The following is a 9,785-nucleotide window of genomic DNA, read 5'->3' on the forward strand; positions in this document are numbered from 1 at the left end:
AGCAGTCAAGTGCCTTAGGCACTATGCTACCAGAGCTCCCCATCTTCTGGCTATTGTAAATAGTGCTGCCATGAACATGGGTGTGCATATATCTGTTTTTGTCCTGGCTGTCACTTCTTTATGATATATAAATACTAATGGAATGGCTGGGTCAAATGGTATTTCTAATTCCAACTTTTTAAGGAATCACCATACTGCTTTCCACAGTGGTTGTGTCATTTTATAGTCACACTAGCAGTGCATGAGCGTCTCCGTCTCCGTCTCTCCACATCCTCGCCACCATTTGTTATCTTCTGTCTTGTTGAACTTTGCTGCTAGTGTTGGGGCCAGATGGTATCTCATTGTTTTGATTTGCATCTCTCTAATGGCTAATGAAAAATGAGAAGCTCTGGTGGCATTGAGGAGCTCTGGTGGCATAGTGCCTGTGGCATTTGACTGCTAACCAGAAGGCTGGCCATTCAAACCCACCAGCCACTCCTTAGAAAGGAGGTTGGGCAGTCTACTTCCATAGTGATACACACCCACTGCCGTGGAGTTGGATCCGACTCCTAGTGACCCCTCCTTGGGTTTCCAAGGCAGTATCACTACGGAAGTTGATTGCCTATTTTTCTTTCCGAAGAGTGGCTGGTGGGTGTGAACCGCCAGCCTTCTAGTTAGCAGTCAAATGCTTTAGGCATACCTCCTCGGAAACCCAAGGAGGGGTGGTTATGAGTTGGATCCAATTTGATGGCAGTGGGTTTAATGGCAAATGATAGTGAGTATTTCGTATGTTTGATGGCCACCTGAATATCCTCTTTGATGAAGTGTCTACTCATGTCTTTTCCCATTTTTATTTTGGATTATTTGTCTTTTTGTTGTTTAGGTGTTGGAGTTTTCTATAAATTCTAGAGATAAAGCCCTTATCAGATATGTCATTGCTGAATATTGTTTCCCAATCTGTAGGTTCTCTTTTGACTCTTTTGGGGGGAAGTCTTTGGAAGCACATAAAAATTTAATTTTTAGAAGGTCCCATTATCTAGTCTATGTTCTCCTGTTTGTACATTTTGGGTTATGCTTGATAGTCTATTTATGCTATAAATTAGGGCCCCTAAATTTGCCCCTAGTTTTCCTTGAGGAACTTTATAGTTTTAGGTTTCCCCTTTCAGTCTTTGATCTTTAACTTCCATCTGGAGTTAGTTTTTGTGTATGGTGTGAGATACAGATCTTGTTTCATATTTCTGCAAATGGATATCCAGTTTTTCCAGCACTGTTTGTTAAACAGACATTCTTTTCCCCATTGAATGGATTTTGGCCGTTTGTCAAAGATCATCTGACCATAGGTCAGTGGATCTATTTCTGGGTTCTCAGTTCTACTCCTTTGGTCTATGTGTCTGTCATTATACCAGTACCAGGCAGTTTTGACTACTGTAGCTGTATAGTAGGTTTTGAGATCCAGCAGTGTGAGACCTCCTACTTTGCTCTTCTTCAGTAGTGCCTTGCTTTTTGGAGATCTTTTTCCTTTCCATATAAAGTTAGTGATTGGTTTTTCCATATTTTTAAAGAATGTTGATGGAATCTAGATTGGGATTGCATTGAATGTATAGATTTCTTTGGGTAGAACTGACATTTTCACAATGTTCAATCTTCCTATCCACAAGCATGGTATATTCTTCCATTTATTTAGATCTCTTATGGTTTCTTGAAGTAGTCTTTGTAGTTTTCTTCATACAGGTCCTTTCTCGTGTTTTTAATGACCTTTAGCTTTATCTATGGATGGTGTTCATGATGTCATCCCACACTTCCTTTGCTTTTTGGTCACTGGTGTTCAGTGCATCAAATCTACTCTTTAGATGATCTAAACAATGTCATAGTTTGGCTCTTGTGGACTTGTTTTAATTGTCTTCAGTTTCAACTTAACTTGCATATTAGCAGTTGATGGTCTGTTCCACAATCAGCTCCTGGCCTTGTTTTGGCTGAAGATATGGAGCTTCTCCATCGCCTCTTTCCACAGATGTGTAGTAGATATGATTCCTGTGTACTCCATCTGATGACATCCATGTATATAGTCACCATTTATGTTGTTGAAAAAAAAGTATTTGAAATGAGTAAGTCATTGGTCTTGCAAAATTATACCATGTGATCTCCCGAGTCATTTCTATCACCAAGGGTATAATTTCCTACTACTGGTGTTATTTGTTTCCAGCTTTTGCATTTCAGTCACTAGTGATAATCAACACATCTTGGTTGCATGTTTGATCAATTTCAGACTGCAGAAGTTCGTAAAAATGTTCAATTTCTTCATCTTTGGCTTTGGTGGTTGATACGTAAGTTTGAATAATGATAATATTAACTGGCCTTCCTTGGGTGTATGGATATTATCCTATCACTGATAGCATTATACTTCAGGATAGATCTTTGTGGTGATGAATGACATGCCGTTCCTCTTGAATATGTCATTCCTGGTACAGTAGATCATATGGTTGTCTGATTCAAATTGGCCACAATCAGTCTATTTCAGCTCACTAATGCCTAAGATATTGATCTATATGCATTGTTTCTTTTTTGACAACTTTTAATTTTCCTAGGTTCATACTTTGTATATTCTGTGTTTCAATTATTAATGGATGTTTGCAGCTGTTTCTTCCTATTTTGAGTAGTGCCATATCAGCAAATGGAGGTCACAAAAGCTTTACTCTGTCTACACCATTAAGGTTGGTTCTACTCTGAGGAAGCAGCTCTTCTCCAGTCGTATTTTGAGTGCTGACCTGAGGGGGGGGGCCCATCTTCTGGCATGGTATCAGACAGTGTTTCACTGGTATTCATAAGGTTTCCACTGGAAATTTTTTGAGAAGTAGATGACCTCTTCCTTCTTCCAAGTCTGTCTCAGTCTCAAAGCTCCGCTGAAACTGGTCCATCATGGGTGACCCTGCTCGTATTTGAAATACTGGTGGTGTAGCCTCCAGCTGCATAGTAACGCGTAAGCCACCACAGAACAACAAAGTGACAGATGAGTGGTGGATAAATACTTACATTTGAGTATAATTAGAAAAGTTTCTGTTCATATAGGAGGAAAATACACATTCTAGAAGTAAACCCACGAAGCTGCCAAAGAAACCACAGAACGCTCTCCCTGCTGAAACCCCAGTAGAACTACCAAGAGAGCAGGGGAACTCATTCCTACAGGAAGACGCTTCCCCTGCATCTTCGTCTCGGACGCCATCATCTAGAGGAGTAATGAGAGGTATCAGTTGATTTTTCCTTTGGCTGAATATTCAGTAATTTCCTATTACTTTAATGATGTGAAAATATGATTACAAAAATATTTTTTGAGGGTATAGTTACAGGTAGTCAAAACTTGATTTTTAAACTGGTTAATACCATAACTTAGTTTTTCCTAAGTAGACTTCGTCCTTAGGACACTGAAGTTGTCCATGTTGGGAAGCTAAAGTGCTTCACTGTGTGCAACATACCATATGCAGTCATAAATTATGATGTGAAAGCTCAGATAAATGTATAATTTTCATAGTTTTAGCTCAAAATGTATGTAAAAACACGAAATAATTGGGGATTTCTATCTTTTGTTTGGCCATTTCATTGACTAAAATCTCTAAGGTGCATTCTGGTGGATTATATGCTTCAACAGTGGGGGTTTTGCTTTTATTTTAGAAATAATTGGCAAAGAAATGTTCATAGTCTTTGGAGCTCTGGCATATGTGTATTTCTCCAAAACAGAAATTAGGAGAATGAGTTTGTGCTTTTTGTATCTTGCTGAGTCTCTTTTAAGGACAGTTTAAAGCATCTCTGAATGGTAAGTTTTCAAGTCCTGAGTGTTAAAGCAATTCTCAGTTAACACGTGCTTCCTCACAATAGCTAGTGGGTCCTTCCCAGAGCACTGCAGGGTGCACAGGACCACCGGCATGTGCGTCCAGACACGTGGTGGACATGGCCTGACGTGATTTCAGCACTCTCTCTGAGAAGTCGTTTATTCTGGTTATTGCAGCAGTGGAGCTCCTCGTTTATTATACATGAGGGATTGAGACCCATAAAATGCTATGATTTCTAAAATACACATATAAGTGCTGGCCATGGTGTCTAAACTACTCAAGACAGTACTCAGGCTGGATATTAGGTTCCAGTTCAGAGTATAAATGCTTCTCAATAAAATGTTTCAAAAGTTTTTATGATTATACTAATATTATAATTTTGGCCTTGGTTTATTGAAATTTTATCCTTATAAAATATGGCTAAGACTTGAGGGTTTGATAAATTACAGTATTCTTAGAAGTTACATTAACCATGCTATTTGTAAAGCAGATACCAACACCTCAGTACTAATACCTGTTTTTTGTTTGTTTGTGTTTTGTTTTTGCTGTATGTGTTTTGTGGGGCAATATAGGTATAGAGAAAACAACAGAAAATAACTCTACTCAGGATTATGACTGTATAACAACCACATCTCTATCACCGTCTCAACACAATTCATCAGTTGAGTCTTTAAAAAGTAAAAATGGAGGTTCAAGTAAGTTGCCTCAGAGCAGTGAGAAGAATGTATCACAGGCCAGAGAAACTTGCTCACCAGTTGCACATCTGGTCTTTTTGGTAAGAACATAGGATATTTTCCTTTATCAGACATATCTGAAGGGAGGCATTTGCCTATGTCGTTGCTGTAAAGCACTGCTGAGTTGGTCCAGCTTGACACAACACTGCACAGTAGAACTAAAACCACTGCATGGTGCTGCACCATCCTCACAACCACTGCTGCACTTGAGCCCACTGTTGCAGAAATTGTGTCAGTCCATCTCGTTAAGGGCCTTCCTCTTTTTCTCTGACCCTCTCCTTTATCAAGATGATGTCCTTCTGCAAGGACTGCTGCCCCCTGATAACATGACCAAAGTACATAAGATAAAGTCTTGCCTTCTAAGAAGTATTCTGGCTTCATTACTTCAAGACACATTTGTTCTTTCTTCTGGCACTCCATGGTATATTCAGTATTCTTTGCCAAGATCATAAGTCAAAGGCATCAGTTCTTCTTTGATCTTCCTTATTTATTATCTAGCTTTCACATGCATACAAGGTGATTGAAAATACATTGGCTTGGGTTGGGTGCATCTTGGTCCTCAAAGTGACATCTTTGCTTTTAAACACTTTAAAGAGGTCTTTTGCAGCAGATTTGCCCACTCAGAGTTGTGGCCCAGCTACATTGACACATAACTCTTAACTACCCCAGCCCTCAACAAGGTGGATGGACACAGTGGCTGTGACAGCAGGCTCAAGCATGGCAGTGATTGGGAGGCTGGGGCAGGAGCAGGCAGTGATGTGTCCTGCTGTATGTGGGTTCACTATGAGTCAAAACCAGCTGGATGGCACAGACAACAACCACCTTTAGTAACTAAATCAGCAGTCCTGGTGGTACAGTGGATAAGCTTTCAGCTGCTTACCAAAGGGTTGGTGTTTTGAAACCCCAGCTCCTCTGTGGAGCAAACATGTAGCAGTCCGCTTCTGTAAAGATTAACAGCCCTGGAAACCCTATGAGGCACTTATACTCTGTCCTACAGGGTTGCTAAGAATTGGAAACAACACAGTGACAACCGTTTTTTTTTTTAATTACTAATCGATAAGTTGACAAAATAGTGTGCTACATACAGCATTTGCTTTAGATTTTTATGAGGAAGTGTAAAACTAGTAGATAAATGATATGAGTAGAAAGATGAGCAAATTTAATATATCAAAAAGCAGTTACATGTATCAAGTTATATCTACCATTTCTTCTTAAAATATAAAACAAAAAGACAAATCCATTGCTGGCAATTGCCACTTACAGCAACCCTATAGGACAGGGTAGAACTGGTCCATAGGGTTTTCTAGTCGGTAATCTTGAAAGGATGGGCAGACTACCACGTCCTTCTCCTGTGGAGTGATTGGTGGGTTTAAAAATGCCAACCTTTTGGTTAGCAACTGAACACTTTAACCACTACACCACCACTCCTAAAATACATGTTGTTGTTAGTTGCCATTGAGTTAATTTTAGCTCACAGCAACCTCATATACAACAGAACAAACACTGCCCTATCCTGCACCAGCCCCACCATCCTTGCTGCACTGTTCAGTCCACCTTCCCTTTTTTCTCTGACCCTCCACTTTACCAAGCATGACATCCTTCTCCAGGGAATGGCCCCTTCTGACAGTATGAGAAAAGTAGGTGAGACGAAGTCTGGCCATTCTTACTTCCAAGGAGCATTCCAGCTGCACTCCTCCAGGACAGATGTGTTAATTCTTTCAGCAGTCCATGGCACTTTGAGCATTCCTCACCAGCACCACAGCTCAGAGATCTCAGTTCTTCAGTCTTCTTATTCGTTGTCCAGCTCTCACAAGCATGTGAGACAATTGAAAATACTGTGGCTTGGGGTAGGTGTACCTTAGTCCTCAAAGTGACATCTTTGCTCTTTAGTGCTCTAAACATGTCTTTTGCAGGTTTACCCAGTGCAGTATGATATCTGATTTCTTGACTGCTGCTTCCATGAGTGTTGATTGTGAATCCAAGTAAAATGACAAAAAATGTTTTTTTTGAATTGTGATTTGGGTGAAAGTTTACAGAGCAAATTCATTTTTCATACAACAGTTCATTTGTTTCAACATTTGTTTCATGACATTGACTGCAATTCCTCATGGTGTAACAGCTCTCTTCCCACTTTCTCCCTGTGGTTACCTTTTCCCTGTGTCCTCCTTTCCTATACATTCCTGCCCTCTGAACTGTATCCCTGTGGAAATACAGCCCTTCTGATCTCCCATGGTTGATTGTTCTAAGGAATATATTTACCAGATACAAATGTTCACCGTATATGCCTGTCTACTGTTTGGCTGGAAGCCACAGGAGTGATTTCAGGGCCAAAGGGTGACTAGGGGCCATAGTCTGAGGGGTTTTACCAGTCTCTATCAGACCAGTAAGGCTGGTATTTTTTACAGTTTTCAGTTTTGTTCCATGTACTTCTTGCAGTGTACCTAGGATCTCCTATTCTGATTTCTTTCTGAGTGGTTGACAGTGGTAGCCAGGTACCATCTAGTTCTTCTGGTCTCAGCATCATGTAGGCTTAGATTCCCATGGTCCACTAGTCCTTTGGACCAGTTGTTTCTGTGTACCTTTTTTTTTCTTTCTTTCTTGTTTGCTCAGGATGAGGAGAGACCAATTGTTGCATTTTAGATAGCTGCTTGTAAGCTTTTAAGACCCCAGTTGCTATCACCAAAGTAAAACGTTGTTGTTGTTATGTGCCATTGAGTTGGACCTGACTCATAGTCTCATAGCGGACCCCTCCTTGGGTTTCCGAGGCAGTATCACTATGGAAGTGATTGCCCCATCTTCCTTCCAAGGAAGTGGCTGGTGGGTTTGAACCGCCAGCCTCTTGGTTAGCAGTCAAGTGCCTTAGGCACTACGCTACCAGAGCTCCTGAAGTAAGATACAGGACAGTGTTTTTGTGTAGTATGTTATACCAGTTAAGCTTGATGTCCCCCACGACTATGGGCTCCCATACTTAGTAACCAACAAAGAAAGTTTCCTTCTATATGTTAACCTTTCCTTGACTTTTTACATTAGTGGACTAATACAGTATTTGTCCTTCTGTGATTGTGTTACATAGCGACCCCTCCTTGGGTTTCCAAAGCAGTATCACTATGGAAGTAGATTGCCCCATCTTCCTTCTGAGGAGTGGCTGGTGGGTTTGAGCCACTAGCCTTCTGGTTAGCAGTCAAGTACCTTAGGCACTATGCACCCAGAGCTCCCAGAGAAGCTCCCAGAGAAGCTCCCAGAGCTTCTGTGATTAACTTATTTAATTCAGCATAATGTCCTCCAAGTTCATCCATGTTATGTGGTATTTCACAAATTCTACGTTATTCTTTAGTGTTGCATGGTATTCCATTGTGTGTATGTAGCACAGTTTGATTATCCATCCTCCCGTTGATGGGGACTTAGGTTGTTTCCATCTCTTTGCTGTTGTGAGTAGTGCTGTGATGAACATGGGTGTGCACATGTCTATTTGTGTCCTGGATCCCACTTCTTTAGGATATATACCTACTAATGGAATTGCTGGGTCAAATGATATTTCTATTTCCAACTCCTTAAGGAATCACCATACCAATTTTCACAGTGGTTGTATCAATTTACAGTCCCACCAGGAGTGAATGAGAGTCCCAATCCCTCCACATCCTTGCCAGCCTTTGTTTCTGTCTTGTTGAACTTTGCTATTAGTCCTGGCGTGAGATGATGTCTCGTTGTTGTTTTGATTTGCATCTCTCTGATGGCTAATGTTCATGAACGTTTCTTCATGTATTTGTTGGTTGCCTGAATACTTCTTTGGTAAAGTGTGTTCATGTCTTCTGCCCATGTTTTAATTGGATTGTTTGTCTTTTTGGTGTTGGAGTCTTCTATAAATTTTAGAGGTAAGTCCCTTGTCAGGTATGTTACTGCTGAATATTTTTTTTCCCAATCTATAGGTTCTCTTTTTACACTTTTGGAGAAGTCTTTTGATGCACATAAGAAATCATCTGGTTTATCTTTTGCTGTTTGTATATTTTCACTGACGTTTGTTGTTAGGTGCTGTCACATCAGCTCCAACTCAAAGCCACCCCGTGTACAACAGAACAAAACACTACCCAGTCATGGGCCATCTCCACGTTCCTTGCTGTACTTGAGCCCGTTCCAGCCACTGTGTCGATCCATCTCGTTGAGGGTCTTCTCCTTTGTTGCTCACCCTCCACTTTACCAAGCATTATATCCTTCTCCAGAGAAAGGTCCCGTCTGACCACGTGGCCAATGTAGGTGAGATGAATCTGGCTGTTGTTCTAAGGAGCATTCTGGCTGCACTTCTTCCAGGACAGATGCGTTTGTTCTTTTGGCTGACCAACACCCTTTGCCAGCAACACCCCAATTCGAAGGCATCACCACTTCTTTGGACTTCTTATTCCTTTTCCAGCTTTAACGCACACATGAGGTGATTGAAAATACCATGGCTTGGGTTCATCTTCAGAGAGACATCTTTGCTCTTCAGCACTCTTTCAGTGATTTGCCCAATGCAGTATGATGTCTGATTTCTTGGCTGTTGCTTTCTTGGGTGTTGATTTTAGATCCAAGTGAAATGAAATCACTGACAGCTGTAATCTTTTCCCCATTTATCATGATGCTTCTTATTGGTCCAGATATGAAGATTTTTGTTTTCTTTATGTTCAGATGTAATCCATACTGCAGACCGTAGTCTTTAACCTTCATCAGTAATTGCTTCCAGTCATCTTCACTTTTCAGCAAGCAAAGTTGTGTCATCTGCACATTGTTAGTGAGGTTGTTAATGGGTCTTCTTCCAATCCTGATGCCGCATTCTTCTTCATACAGTCCAGCCTCTCAGATTATCTGCTCAGCATACAGATTGAATAAGTATGGTGAAAGGATACAACCCTGATTCACACTTTTCCTGATTTTAAACCATGCAGTATGTCCTTGTTCTGTCTGAACAGCAGGCTCCTGTTCCATGAACAGGTTCCTCATGAGCACAATTAAGTGTCCTGGAATTCCCATTCTTCACAATGTTATCCATAATTTGTTACGATCCACAGTCGAATGCTTTTTCATAGTCAATAAACACAAGTAAATATCTGCAAAAACGGCAAGATAATCTCACAAGAGGAAGACAGCAGTAACCCAAGGCTTATTACTGCAAGGCCAAACATGCTGCCTCCCTCCAGCCCTTTCACCAACCGTTCCTCCCAAAGCACCCACCACCTCTCTCCTGGGTTCGATAATTCACTGCAGTGGCCACACAGAA

At 40.9% G+C, this 9,785-nt stretch overlaps 1 protein-coding gene across 1 annotated transcript in view; it reads left to right on the forward strand.

The window, feature by feature from the left end:
• The window catches only part of SYCP2 (synaptonemal complex protein 2), a 106,262-nt gene that overhangs the window by 84,055 nt on the left and 12,422 nt on the right, over positions 1-9,785 (forward strand). The window contains exon 30 of the mRNA XM_042782387.1: positions 4,376-4,527. Coding sequence (XP_042638321.1) covers positions 4,376-4,527 — 152 coding nt within the window. The remainder of the gene's footprint in view (positions 1-4,375; positions 4,528-9,785) is intronic.

Source organism: Orycteropus afer, unplaced genomic scaffold (genome assembly GCF_000298275.1).
Source record: "Orycteropus afer afer isolate SDZICR_OR568_19922 unplaced genomic scaffold, OryAfe1.0 scaffold00295, whole genome shotgun sequence".
Taxonomy (NCBI): domain Eukaryota; kingdom Metazoa; phylum Chordata; class Mammalia; order Tubulidentata; family Orycteropodidae; genus Orycteropus; species Orycteropus afer.